The following is a 14,034-nucleotide window of genomic DNA, read 5'->3' as shown; positions in this document are numbered from 1 at the left end:
AGGCTGTGCTCCACAGGAGTGTGGTGATGCCTTGCACTGTGGTTCTCCCACCCGTGGAGGACTAGCCCTAGCCCCAAACCTGCAGGCTGTCCCCACACTGTGACACCTGTGGCTGCTGCTGGTGGTGCTAGGGGAAAGCAAGGGTTTGGGACCCTCCTGCCAGTTCAGCCAGGTGCCAGAGGCATCACAGAGCTACCAGAGAGGTGATGGATGGATCCAGGATGAGGAAATGCATCCAAACTTTCTGTGGTGCCAGCCCCAGCAGCTTTCCTGTGCCTCCACTGTCCTCTTCCTGGGGAATTCAGAAATGCACTGGAAATGAAGAAATGAACAGGCCGGGGCTGGTCTGGGGAGGAGGAGGACGTGGGGCTCCAGGCAATGGGTCTATCTCCCAGCTCCCTGCTCCAGACCTGGCTCCTACTGGCACCTCAGCCAGGATCTGGCCCCTGGGCTCAGGAGGTGGGTGCAGACCTTGGCAAAGGACTCCATGGACAGTGCTTTTCAGGTCCATTGCTGTGGTCTGCTGAGATGGCCATGAGCCAGTCCTGCCATCATGTAATCCCTCTTTACAACTTCCTCACGTTTCCAACAGACAATGCACAGAAAATCCCTGTGAGTCCTGCGTGAAGTGGGCGGTCCCCACTGTGGGGACATTTGCAGTGGGGACTGTTTCTACACCAAAGAGCCACTGGTGTTTTACTCAGGTTCTCCTCACAAGCACAGGTGCCTGCATGGAGGGGTCACGGAAGTGATGTGGCTACCCACGTGGAGGGCTGGGAGTGCTCTCCCCTGAACATGGGATTCAGTGGGTGAGGGCAAATTGTTGTCCTGCTTGTGACACCTAGGGATGCTGGGTGAGAGTTGCTCCTCCTGCCTCTGTTGGCTAACAAAGCAGCTCTTAATTTTCCTCCTCTCACTTGTGAAATCTTCACCTCCCCCCATCCCAGCATTATCCCATTTCCTAGTGAGGCCATATGTGGTAAGGCAGACAGCACATCCCACCTTCACACTGGCCATGGGTTTGTGTGGCCCTGTGCTCTGGGCTGGTTCCCTGTGCACCCCACAGCAAGTGTTGTCAGCAAGCTGCAATCCCAGCACCCCAATACCCACCTTGCAGCAGGTAAACACCCTTTGTCTGCCTGTTCAGGGCACTCACCCTGCAAACCCCCATCTCTCATCCTTCTCCAAACTCTCTGCTTAGGTGTACCCCTTCTTCCTCCAGCCCCTCACAAAGCTTTGACAAAAGCTCTTTAACTTCCAGACCCCAGCTTCCACCAGGGTTTCGACCACAGCAATTAGCAGCTGCCAACCAGCACCTGCAGCCAGGCTGCTCATCAGATAAATTGGATGGAGGTGAGCTTGGTAAGGCAGTAGGGCTTGTGCTGCTGTGAGTAGAGGTGCCTGTGCCTGCCTGGATTTGTGCGCTGCTATGGAGCCCCAGCTGGGTAAGGAGTCTGCAAGTGCCGTGGGGTCCCTCAGAGCTGGAGCTTGGGTCATGCCCTGGGCTTGGGGGGGCTGCAGGGATGAGCAGGGTTGTGGCTGCTTGGCTTCTGGGGGCTTCGAGGCTGCTGGGGGTGTGGATGTCTCAGGACTGGACTTCAGTCCCAAATGGTCTCTCTTCCAGCAGCCAAAGCTGCTGGCATCGCCCCGCGCAGGCAGGCCCATCACCCTCCAACCCTGCAGATGGTCAAGGAGGCACTGCAGGCTCTTGATGAGAAGAAGGGTGCCTCTGCCGTTGCCATCAGGCGTTTCATCTTGGCCAAGTACCCCACTGTGGACTCCATCCGCCTCAAGTACCTGCTGAAGCGGGCGCTGAGCAAGGGGCTGAGCTGCGGGGACCTGGTGCGGCACAACTTGTCTTCTGTGGGGGCCACTGGCACCTTCAAGGTGAGCAAGGCTGCTGGAGCCACAGGGCTGGGGACTGAGGTGCTGGCTGGCCCTGTTGACTCCCCTCTCTCACCTCCAGTTAGCATGCAGGAAATCAGGGCAGAAGCAGCAGCTGGGCCGGGCAGATCCCGACAGAGGACAGGCCCCGAATCCAGGGCAGAAGGGGACCGCCAAGGAGCCCCAGGCGCCCGTGGCAGGAGCACGAGGTAAGGGGCTGTGGCTGTGTGAGCAAGCTGACGCTGCCTGCCCTCCCTGGACTCATCCGCTGCCCTTCCTCCACAGGTGCCGCCAGGACGCAGCCGAAGGCGAAGCCCGTGAACGTCAGTCGGGGCCAGCAGCAGGGTTGGGTGGCTCGTGGCACAGCAACACCCTGAGGCGCTCTCTTCTCTCCCCTCCAGGCCCAGCCACGAGCAGCAGAGAAGCCCAGGAGCGGCAGAGTGAAGCACCCCCAAACTGCTGACCAGCCCCGGGCTCATGGCCCAGGGCCTTCAGGGGCCCCAAAAGCTGCTGGCCACCGCCAGGCCCCCCGAAAAGGACGCTCAGGACCCAGCACGGCTCGGGCTGCTGAGAGCGCAGGAGGGAGCGATAGCGACAGTTCTGCAAGTGCAGGGGTGAAGGGGCCCCAGAAGGTCCCCAGGGGAAAGAGCAGGGTGAAGGTGCCCAAGGGGGCACAGCAGGATGCCCCCAAGGCACAGGGAGGTCAAGGTCAGGCGAAGAAGCCCCGGGTGACTCCAGGAGCTGGGCAGGGGAAGGTCAGGATGAAGAAGGCAGCCTCTGTGGCAGCAGACAAAAAGGCTCCATAGGGAGCTTAGCCCTGCTTCAGCTGGCCCCAGGCCCTTGGGGTCTGTGCTGGTTTCAGTCCCTAGGACAGGTTTTAACTCTGTGTTCACCTCACCCTAATAAAGTTTCTTTACTTGCCTCATGGAATGGCATTTCTGTTGTGGGTCCCTGTCCCGGCACTTCCAGCTCTCAGTGCCAAAATCCCCCAGCCCTGTCTCAGCCTGACCAGCGTGGTGGTGAGCTGATGCTGCAGGCCTTGCTGCCTTCCCTCACGGAGAGGTTCTCTCTCTGTTCCCATGTGTCCCCAGCTGTGGTGCCAAGGGGCTGCTGGGCTTGGGTGCTGGGTGTGTGCAGGCTGACAGTGTGCCAGGTGATGGGCAGGGACCTGGAGACCCGTGGGACGCATCATGGTGACATCCCCAGGAGCAGAGAAGCTCAGGCTTGGCCAGTGCTGCTGTGGAGCCATGGTGTCCAGCCCTCTGTTGTCCTGGCTGCCCTTGTGCTAATGCCTGGCTGAGCTGGGATTACAGGAGCACCAGGGTGGCAGGTCTGGGCACATGCCGTGGGCAAATGTCTCTCAGCAGAGGTGAAGCAGCCTGTGCTTTAACTACAGTAAGAGGAAGACAGAGGTGTCTCAGGGCTCAAAAATCAAGTTTGGGGTGTTACTGTAGCCTCCAGTGCAGCTCTTGCTCTTATTACCAGTCTATGGCATAGCTCCCACCTACAAACTTGTCTTGTGAGCTCCTGTGGGTTGGTGTATCACACTTCCATTTAATAGTTTCAATTGCCTGAGTTTCTCTTGCTCTGCCCAGAGCGGGGCCCTTCTGAAGGTCATGCTGATCATGTAAAGGGTTACAGTCCTCCTGGGTGGGAGAAAATAAGTGGAAGTAAAACTCTTCCTAAAGAGGATTTTGTTAATCTGCAACTGGCCTTGTCATTGCCCTCCAAGGCTCCTGGCCTTGCTTTGGGGCTTAAGCACAAGCTGAGCAAACTAACTGTCCTTAAACTTCAGCCTTGACTGTGTTGATCCATCTCTAATGAACTGGAACTCATGTCCCCCCCAGGGACAAGGTGGGGAATGTGGCAGCAGTAACTGAGTAGCGTTCACTGGATTCTCAGATGGGGGTGGCTTTACAGAGCCCCACTCAGCCGTGTGGCAGTGTCCCCAACAGTGCCAGGCAGGGACTGTGTCCTCCCTCTCACCCGCCACCAGGTGTGAAATGCAAAGCTCTCTTGCTTTGAGAGAGGCCAAATAATTTAATGGCTGGATTTAGCTTTGCAAAGAATCAGCTTCCTAGTGGAAGAAGAAAATTCCTCTGGTGTCTGGAAAGCACAGCTTTTACTAGGGCAGGGGGAAGATTTAGCAATGCCATGGTTATTAAGGGCCCTGGGCCACAGCTGGTGTTGGGGTGCTGAAGCTGCAGACCCAAGTCTGGTGCAGGGAGGCACCTGACAGAGGTGAGGTGCAAAACTGAGAACAGGTTGGCAGCTGGCAGCAGCTGCTTCTGTGGGGTTACTGATCTTCATGTGCACAGTGCTGGTCAGCTCAGGTGCTGTTGTTCTCATGCTGATTGTCCCCTTCCCTGCCTGATCCAGGAAGGAACTGGGGCATTGGCTGTGGGAGTGGTGTGTGTGAGGTGAGGGGTACAAACCTGTTCTCACTGGGCTGCTGACCCTACACATGGTGTGTCTTGCATGTGCAAAACTTGACTGTGCAGGTGTCACCCACGTGTGTCCTCCCCGTGTGCTTGGCAGGAACTGCACTCCATAGGTTCAGCACCTTGTTTTATTACAAAGATAGGCTTTGCCAGGAGTCTGCCACTTCCACTACACAGCAGGTAAGGGCACTACACCCACAACACGTGCCAAAGTTTAAAAACATCTTACAAAGGGCTTGGAGGTTCAAGGCAACACTACAAACCCTCTGCTGAAGTTGTTCCTTTAAATGGTTGTAGTAACTACTTTTTTTTTTTTTCTATTTTTTTTTTGGCTTTGGAAAAAATTAAATAATAAAACAATAGCCCCAATACATGGCCCAGACACAGCACCTGGAGGCAAACTCTTACTCACCTGTATCCTTTCCCTGTAACAAACAACATGGAGCTATAGCTCCATGGCCCTTTCCCTGCCTCCAGCCAAGCTCAACATTCTCTGCTACCTTGGTCCTTCTCACCCTGGCCTTTCTTGTGCTGGGCCTGCCTACATCTCTGGCAGCTATTCACAGTTTCTAAAAGACAAAACATCAAGAAATTTTTGTGAAATCACTTTCAAAATAAAATGTAGCCCAGCTACATATTAGAGTTTCTATTCTGAAGCCACATCCTCAGCAAAGACATTGAGACCTCCACAGTGTAAGTACTTTTTCTGTAGTTCTCTTTAAAAAAACTCTGTTCTTCCCCTTTCCCTCCCCTCCCTCCCCACATTTTAACATACTGGATAAAGTCTACTGTTTGTTTTAAAATAGATATCTATGTACACATACACAACTCTGATGTTCTGGTTTCTGACAAATGTGGCACTACTGGAAACGATGGCATGGAGGCCACCTGTCCATGGCAGTGAATCACCCAGCGGTTTTGGTGGACAGAGTCATCCAAAGCCAGACTGCACCCTAGCCAGCTGGATGACTACCAAAGGCTTCCCTTACACTCTCCTGCAGTGAGGTAGTAACTGTGTTTCTTTCCTGTGTGGCGTTCCAGCCGTGGTGTCACGCCGTGGGCAGGAGCCTTGCCGTGCAGGAATGCTGGTTTGGACGCGTGGCGCTGCCTGCGACCAGCCTCGGCGGGGGCCCGAGCGGTCACCGCTCCCCAGGCTGCAGGAGGGAGAACTGGCCACCAAGCTGGGTTGCCAGGGTGGCACTGGGGTGTCTAGTCTTGGGCAAGCTCCATTTGTCTGCTGCTGGGACCCTCTCAGTGAGCCCAGCCTGAGCTGGGACTCTGCCTTACTTTGCAGCTCTGGGTGCTGGAGATGCCCTGCTGGCCTGTGTCGCTGCTGGGCTGGCATGGTTGGCCAGTCCCCTGCCTTCAGGGCTGAAAGCAGGCTGGCCATGCAGCCAACCCCACTGTCCTGGCTGCTCTCAGGTACCAGCCCCAGGGCTGGGCCCAAAGCAAGCAGAACAAGCTGCTTTAGGCGACACCCTGCAGGAGTGGCCTGATGCTTGGTGATGGTCACAGGGAGAGGCAGAGACGATGCTCTCTGGTGTTTGCCCTGCGTGTGGCTTCGGGCCACTGTCAGAGGCTGTCAGCAGGCCCCACGGGCACGAGGGCTGAGGTGCTGCAGTGCCACGGACACATGGAGCCAGCGTGGCGGGCAGGGTGAGGGGCAGGTCCTTCCCCGCCCGCTGCACCCCGCTGCAGGCTGCTGCAATGTCCACCTCCCTGCTGCGCTCCAGCCACGCACGAGACACGAGAGCCCAGGGAAGGCAGAACAGCCCTTCCCGTGCTAGCACAGACTGGGCTCCCTGCAGCTCCCAAACAGCTGTGTCCATGTGGGATAAAGTGCTTTCACCTTGCCTTAGCTGCTTGGGAGGCAACTGCTTTGTATCAACCTCGAGTTCCCTGTGTTGCCCAAGTCTCATATGGAGGAGTGGTTATGTTTACACATACAGTACAAAAATTAAAAGGCACAAATATACACAGAATGCAGCAGATAGTGAACAGCTGATAAGAGTCCCTGATGTTGGAAAAACAAGGATGTTGGAGGGATGGAGTGGGAGCTCAGGCTATGATGGTCTTTGCTGTCTGTAGTCGTTACTCCCTGAGGTGACCCTTCTGCTTTGTGTCTGTTGTTCCAGCCTCTGCAGCCCCGTCCCGAGGAACCATGCACCAGGGATGCACGGAGTGCTGACGGCTTGGGTGCTGACCAAGGGGAAAGTGGTGAACTGAGCTTGCCACAAGGGTCATGCCTCCATTTCTGGCTGGCAACAGCAAATAAATTATGGGTGCCACAGTGCAAACCAGAAGTTTTAGCTGCTCGGAAAGGCGTCTCGTGGCTTCCTGTGAAGTGAGGCAAACTTGTAGCCACGGCCAGGCCCACCCCCTCCACAAGGCTGGTCTGAGTATGACCAAGGTAAGCCTGCGGCTGAAGCTGTGCTGCAAGAAAGGTCACTTCTAGGGCTGCAGCCAGCCTAGGCTTCACTGCAGGACTCATAGATGTTGTCCTCCATGAGAGCAATCACTTGCTCAAATTTGTGCTGGAGCTGGGTGCGCTTTGTCGTGGGGTTTGCGTCCAGGGCGGCCACGATCTGTGGGAGACACAGGCAGGCAGGGTGCTGAGGCAGTGTGGGGTGCCCACCTGCCAGCCCAGCTCACCCCACCAGACCTATGGAGCCCAAATTCCAGCCAGAGCTCCAAAGGTGAGAGCCCACCCAGCCCCACAGCCCCTGTGCTCACACTGCTGGCACTCCTGCTCTCCTAGGGTCCCTGGTCAGGGCTCAGAGTGGAGTGGTATCTGACAAAAATGCACTGCTGTAATAGAGCTGAGGCCACAGCCCCAGCCCACAGGTTGCAGGGGGGCAGGAGCCAGCCAGGGCCACTGCCTCAATGGGGCAGGGACAGCAGGTGCAAGTTAATTTGGGGGTGAACCTTATCTGCACGTTTTCTCTCTGAAAGGGTCTATACATCTGGCAGCCCTCCTTCAGCCCAGCCGAATGCCATTAAGATCAGGTGGGAATAGCCAGCCTTCTCTTCCAAGAAGATGCCAGCCAAGGGACAGAGAGTAGGTGCATCTATTACATATGTACCGCAATTATGCACACCCCAGCAATCCTGTTCTGTGGGACTGGATACAGGTGTGTGCCTGCAGGGTTACTGCAGCAATGGTTCTCCCTTACCAGGCAGGCCAGAGCCCATGTGCTGTAAAACCCACTCACCTGGGAGCGGTATCTCTTGGCGTATTTGTATATCTCAGCCATGGCGACATTGGTGTTGAACTCATTTCGGTATTTCTTTATAAAGACAGAAAAGAGAGGGGAGAATATTAGCAGGATGGAGCATGTGAGTTCTTCCCAGTCAGCAGGCACTGACTACAGTAAAAGCAGGTTGTGCCTGACTTTATTTGGTACAGCTGGATTTTTAAGGAAGGTGCATTTGCTCACATCAGGATGGGTCTTGGTTTTTTCAAAGCCAGCTGTAAATATCCATGCTGGGCAGCACTGCATATCCCTCTGTGCCCAAAGCCATTTCACAGGAGGGGGCAGTGTACCAGCTGTGCTGCAGAATATCAATAGAAAAATCCTGCTTGATGCCCAAAGCTGAAACACCCTGGAGAGAAGGCTTGATTTTGAGGAAACTGTGGTGCATCGCTGGCAGGACTCTGATTTGGAATGTGGCTGCCAGCTCTTGAGGCTGGTACCAGGGCTGGCTGCCCGGGACTCAGGGCTGTCCCTGAGAGTTGCACCTGGGAGCCAGCTGGCTGGGTGGCTGCAGGACTGCAGAAATCCTTGTCCAGACTTCCTGGCTTTTTGGCACTGAATTTTGCTCTCAGCTCCCAGTGGTGCCAGAGCTAGTTAGGCTCAAGCAAACTCATTGGTGTTTACTGCAGCTCTGGCAGTAATTGAAGATGCTTGGAATTAGGTCAGATGAAGTTTCTGTGTGGAAGTTTCAGGCAAAATATCCTTTCTTGTGTGCTCCTTCCAGCATCTAAGCAGTAGTTGATTGCAGCCTATGTGCATTCCCTGCTCCAGGGAATGCAGGCTCCAGCAGGACACTGAGCCTGCAGACTCAGGCCTATCCTCTCCACCCACTTACCCGTGACTCCTCGGCGAGGTGGGCGTTCATCTCCTGCTCACTCAGAGGTGGCATGTCGTGGATTTGCTTGTAGTATCTCTGCACTATCTTCCGGTACTCGGGGATCTCCTTGGCATACAGCAACTTGTTGGTCGGGGAGTCCTAGAGTGAGGGTGAGACACCAAACTCAGGCACTGGATTGTTCCCAGCTGAAGATGTCATCCTGTTTTCAGAGCAAAGCACTGACACCAGATGGGGACCTCAGCTGCAGCTGGGTGCAGGGAACAGCTCTGCCTTTGGTCCCAGCTGTCACCGGGGAGGAGTGCGGTGCCGGACAGCACCGAGGCACGGAACAGCTCGTGGCAGAGGGGCTGAGACACACCAAGGATCTGTGGATGGGCATTGTGTGCCTGTGGAGACACACCACCATCCTGCTGCCCTTGCACGAGCTGAACATCCATCAGCTCAGTGCTGGAGAAGGGGGTGATGGATGTGTGTTTTAATTTGCAGCAAACACAGGCTAAAAGCATGCCCAGGGTCAGGCAGGGTGGCTTACTGCCAGGGGATACTCTGCAGGTGAGGTAGTACACCTGTACCAGATCAAACACTTGGGCTCTGTGGTGCTGTGTGTGGAAATTGGCAACAAGGGAAGGGCTTCTTCCCATAGCTGCTGGGGTTTCTTGAGCAGCCACATTGATTTAAGCTAAAGAACAAAGCTATCTTACAAGTTGAACTTTGTCAGCTGAAATGTTGCTTTTGGATTTTTCATGTAGCTTTGATTTATTTTGCATTGGCTAATCCAGCCTGCCTGGCCTAAATTGAGTGCACGTAAAGTAATTAACAGCGAACACTGAATTCTCTTGATTAATGTCGGCTTGGAGACAGCAGCCTTAACCTCCCAGCCACACAACAGAGTTTTACCAGTGGAGGCACAACCCTGCTGCCCTCCTTGCAAACATGGCATGAATAATTTTAACCTCAAGGCAATCCTGCCCTCCTGATTTCATTACCCCAGGAATGAACTTGGCTGACTAGCCTTGTGTTGCATCCCCAGGGGGAACAGCCCCAGGCTTGGGGACACCAAAGGGAGTGAGATCACTGTGTCCCGTGTCCTGCGTGGCACTGCTCCCCAGTGCTCTGGCAGGTGGAGAGGGGAGGGGACCTGCTGTTGGCAGGGAGTGGTGGGTTCTGCCCACGGGCAGCATACTTGGCTCTGTCAGGCAGGAACAGGGGAGCCCAGGGTGACTCCAATCTGCTGCTGCAATCTGTAGCTTGGCTAATGCTGCAGGGGAAACAGGAAACGGGCACCAGATCCCACAGCAGTTTATTTTCAAACCCAGTGACAAGGCATTGTGAGACTATGGCCAACTTACAGAGTCTGCTCATAGCATTATTTTCTTTCCTTGGAAATGCAAAGGAAAACCATGCTGCCTTTTCTAAGTTATTTTTTTAATTTGTGTCTGATTTGTCTCTATGATGAAGAGATGGGCATTGGTTTCTTAACTGCTTGTGCACTGTTGATGTATGGACTGAGTCTGCTCTCACATTTGCAGTATCGAGAGCAACGTGCTGAAACCAAGGGAAGAATCCAGTCTGGAAAATGCTCAGTGATACACTGCGTGTACATGCAAGCTGATTTTTATGCTGAGAATTTATTCTTCCCACATTACTCAACAATTCATTCACTTATACTATTGTATTCCAGAAAAGTGTTTCCATCTGCTGTTTGACTCCAGCTGACCCCTCTTCCCCTCATCTGCCACTTGACAAGGACAAATTGTAGGTGTTTCATAACACATGCAAAAAAAAAGACCAAAACCCAAACAAACAAAAAATCAAGCACTCATTAGATCTTCCTCCAGCATTAACCTCTCCCAACAAAGGCTTCCTGCAGCTCTGGGGCTGGGGGTGAGGTGCCCAGCCCCTCACTGCAGGGTGTCCCCAAGCCACACACTGTCACCACCAGCCTCTGGGGTGGGGGGGCAGTGGGGGAGATTTACATTTCTTAGCAAAACTTCCTTATGTCCGTAAGTTTCAAATGTCAGCACTGTGCTCAGCCAAGGTGGTGGGAGAAAAGAGAATATGCACATGGGATGTCTTCCTGCCGGCCAGCCCTGCGGGACTGTGCGTGGGGCCGAGGGTGGGAGATGGGACCCGGCTCACGCAGCCTTGTGCTGCCTTGGAGCAGGCTCAGCTGCCCCACTGGTGTGCTGTGTGGAGCAGGCTCAGCTCCCCACTGTGGAGCCCGCCGGACTCCAACCCCACGCTGGGCATGGCCACTGTGGGCTGGATGTGCTGCACGGGAGGAGACCACCAGCTGTGGCAGTGTTTGCCAAGTCCCTTCCACACGCTGATGGATGTCACTGGGATGGCCCTGGACAGACTCACACCTCTAGGTGGGCCAGGCGTGGTCTGTGATCCCTGGACAGGCACAACCTGTGTTCTCAGAAGACTGGCTCACCTCTGGGGCTTCTCTCCTAGGTAGGAGGTAGTGCAGAAATTGCCAAGAGCAATGACTGCAGCTTCACCTGGAGCTACATCATTTTCCATCCTGTCACTAGGAGTTTACATTGTCCCTCAGCTACGTTATGGGATCATTATGCCAATAGTGTCTCCTAAACCAGCCCTGACTAGAGAAGCAGGGCTCCGCTGTGGGTCTGCCCATGCCCCATATTGGTCCCCTGAGCAGAACTGGCCCCACTTGTGCTCGGTGTTCCATGTTATGCCCCTGCCTAAGACAACAGCAGAAAACATTCATCTGGTTCAGCACCAGCTCAGCTGGGTCAGGAAGTGTTTCAGGCTCGGTGCTGAGTGAGCAGTGCTCTGCCGTGGCTGCAGGACAGCTCATGGAGCTGATGGGTAACCCTGAGCACGCAGCCCAGTGCTTGGTCTCCCCCACCCTCAGAGCCCAGGCTGGGGGCCCTGCCTCGTGTCCATCCTGCCTGTGACTGGGTGTCCCTCCTCCCTGGCTGTTTGTGACACAGGACGTGAAAATGTAAAGCTCAAGCCTGAACAAAAGAGTGGGGAAAGGAGGGGAAAACGCATCCCTGGAGACAAGCAAAACTCGGCTCCATGAGCCGAAGCAACAATTCCAGCTGGCCGTGGGAGGGAGGGAGGCTGGGCTGGTGACCTCTGCCAGGCCCTGCCCACCAGCCTGCTCCACCTCTGTGACTGCCTGAGCAGGAGCCCTCGCTGCATGTACCTTGCCCAGCTGCAGGTCGGAGAGCGAGCAGGCGTCGATGAAGGCCTGGGCGATCACAGACAGACAGGCGTCAATGTGGTCTGTCTTGTCAATGTCGAAGACGAACTGGGGGTTCTTCAGGATGTTGACCCAAAACCTCAGTGGCAGGCTGCAAAGGGAAGGATCCAGGGACACACACCAGATGAATTTTTGTGTACCAGAGGAAGAGGAGCAGAAATGCAGGAAAGATGATGATAGAAAGGGATTACTAGAGAGGAAAGCTGAGGAGATGGATTCTGCTATTTAATCACACCTGGTACAGACCCCTGCCTTGATAGAGGGGCAGGGACACACCTTCACCCTCAAGACATTTTTTCAGGCTGGAGGATATGACACACACAGCCTTCTCTAGGCACACACATGCCCCTGCTCCTTCAGCTGCTCCCAGCTGCTGCAGCCCCAGAGAGGCACCAGCAGCTTTGCCCGTGTGGGTCTGTTGAGTCAGGCCTCTGCCCTTGCTGCTGTTTGGAGCAATGGTGTCACCTCCTTTTCCCTCTTTCCTGACATTAACCCATCATCTGGTTCTGACAGTGAGCACCACAAAATGCATTTCATCTGTCTTTTTTTCTGTTCTCTCATCATTTTCTCCTTTAGTTATTTCACTGCTGATTTGGCCACAACACAGTTTCAGTCTATTGCTCACCCTTCCTACCCTCCACAGCAGCTGAGAGATGAAAACCACTGTGTGTCTTGGCTCTACAGGCCAGTGAAGCTAGTAGAGGGTGGGCAAATCTGTTGCCCAATGGTTGTATCTGCATGCCTCCTTTCCCAGTAAAATTTGGTTTTAGTTTTCACACATTGGGCTGGAAACAGTTCCCGTCTCCACAGTCTCCAAACTGCTGAGCCTCTCCTTGATACTCTCTCCAAGCTCCCATCTCTCTCCATTTAAATCCTCTGGTTTGTTCCCTGCACTATTTCCCCTTCAGGCCACCCCATTCCTGCTGCTCATGTCCCTCAGCACCACATCTGGTCCCACTGCTGCGGTGCTCACCAGCAGGCCACTGTCACAGCACAGCTCCTGGGGTCCCCGAGCACCCTGGAGACTCAGCCTGGTTACAGACGTGAGCAGGAAAGCGCCACTAAAGGGCTGAAAAGGCAGAAAACCAAATGAAAATGATCCAAATCTGTGGGTTTTAAAATTTCCATGACGTTTTTAAGACCTGACACGGTCTTGGACTCTCAGATCTCCCGTGCTTGAAGCTGACACCATTGCTGTCTCCCATCATCCTATTTCTCCTTTCATTATTTGTATGTGCCAGTTCTTTCGGCCCTTTGTCTGCTCATCCTCCTTTTTCAGCTCACTGTTCCCCTGGGCTTCATATTTGTTCAAAGCTCTCCAATTCTGTGTTTGGCTTCATCTTTCACAGCCCTCTCTGCCACCCTCCCTGTTTTCCAAGTCCCTGTTCTACTTTTAGCAATCTAATGATTAGTCCAGGACACCAGGGTTTTGCAGCTGCTGCTCCCAAGAGATGGAAGGAAGAAAAGAAAGATTTCCTTTTCCAAACCTGTTGGTCTTCCAGATGTGCAGAGTGTCAGGGTCTGTGATCCCTCTCTTCTCTGCCTGTTCCTCTAGGAAGTCAAAGAAATACTTCACAGCCACAGGTGGTTTATCATCTCGGATACTGAGAATGGCTTTGAACAAGTCATCCAGGAACTTCTGGAGTGTCCCCTGCAGAATAAGGACACAGTGAACCCTGGGGAGAGCAGCAGCACCCAAGCCCAGGAGAACAGCAGAGGGGCTGTGACTGCTGCATACTAGGAGAAACCCTTTGCTGCCAGATGGGTAAGTCAGAAGAGAGAGGGGATGCCAAAGCAGGGAGGGAATAATTTGTTTGTGGATAGCAATATAATAAACTTGTATTTGGGGTTAATTTCTTTTGGCCTCGAGGTTTTCTTTCTTACTGCTGGGATCTCACATCTGTGCTTGTTCTGTACACCACAGACAGAGAAGACCAGAGACTGCTGGCCATCCCTGTGATCTTTGCTTCAGTGAGGCACCGTGCTGGGATTAAAGATAGGCCATATCTGACCTAAGATCACATGGACATTTCTCTTGCTCCCAGAGCTGAGAACCTCCATCTCCTGTCCCAGCAGCATCTCTTTATGCGGAGTTGGTTTCAGATCCCAGCTTTGCATCTCAAGCCCTGAGGCAGCCAGAATCCCTTTTGTCTGCACAGACCCCAGTCCATCGCAGAGAGATCATGTGGGGCATCACACAGCAGCAAGGATGAGCTGGGAAGCTGGAGGGACCCCAAGGAGCCTGACAGCCTCACTAAACATGACACAGCCATCCAGGAGAGGAGCCCCACTGCCTCTGGGGAGCAACCAGCCCTGCAGTGCTCCTTCCCTGGAGCAGGCTTCTCCCTGCAGACCACACACAATCCCACCTGCCAAGAACTG

The 14,034-nt window shown here is 54.2% G+C and overlaps 2 protein-coding genes across 7 annotated transcripts in view; one reads left to right on the top strand and one right to left on the bottom strand.

Moving 5' to 3' along the window:
• The first annotated feature begins 62 nt into the window (after window positions 1–62).
• Window positions 63–2,809, top strand: H1-8 (H1.8 linker histone). 3 transcript variants are annotated; one of them, XM_085590234.1, is made up of 5 exons: window positions 1,357–1,445; window positions 1,625–1,887; window positions 1,967–2,093; window positions 2,170–2,207; window positions 2,286–2,809. In XM_085590234.1, the coding sequence occupies exons 1-5, from the start codon at window positions 1,430–1,432 to the stop codon at window positions 2,688–2,690; spliced, it is 849 nt and encodes a 282-aa protein (XP_085446360.1). In that variant the 5' UTR covers window positions 1,357–1,429; the 3' UTR covers window positions 2,691–2,809. The 3 variants fall into 3 exon arrangements, with proteins under 3 accessions (XP_085446362.1, XP_085446360.1, XP_085446361.1); XM_085590235.1 differs by having other exon boundaries at window positions 1,381–1,445; window positions 1,628–1,887; XM_085590236.1 differs by lacking the exons at window positions 1,967–2,093; window positions 2,170–2,207 and having other exon boundaries at window positions 63–1,445.
• Window positions 2,810–4,435: 1,626 nt separating this feature from the next.
• PLXND1 (plexin D1) overlaps window positions 4,436–14,034 on the bottom strand; it is a 69,441-nt gene continuing 59,842 nt past the window's right edge. For 3 of the 4 annotated variants that reach the window (XM_077786200.2, XM_085590231.1, XM_085590232.1), the window contains 5 exons: window positions 13,140–13,303; window positions 11,596–11,743; window positions 8,415–8,555; window positions 7,538–7,612; window positions 4,436–6,910 (listed from right to left, as the gene is read on the bottom strand). In XM_077786200.2, coding sequence (XP_077642326.2) covers window positions 6,794–6,910; window positions 7,538–7,612; window positions 8,415–8,555; window positions 11,596–11,743; window positions 13,140–13,303 — 645 coding nt within the window. In that variant the 3' untranslated portion in view covers window positions 4,436–6,793. Of the gene's footprint in view, window positions 6,911–7,537; window positions 7,613–8,414; window positions 8,556–11,595; window positions 11,744–12,625; window positions 12,722–13,139; window positions 13,304–14,034 lie in introns of those variants that run through there. The other variant, XR_014958085.1, reaches the window with a different exon arrangement.

Source organism: Lonchura striata, chromosome 12 (assembly GCF_050655825.1).
Source record: "Lonchura striata isolate lonStrDom1 chromosome 12, ASM5065582v1, whole genome shotgun sequence".
Taxonomy (NCBI): Eukaryota; Metazoa; Chordata; class Aves; order Passeriformes; family Estrildidae; genus Lonchura; species Lonchura striata.
This window is presented reverse-complemented; position numbering and strand designations above follow the sequence as displayed.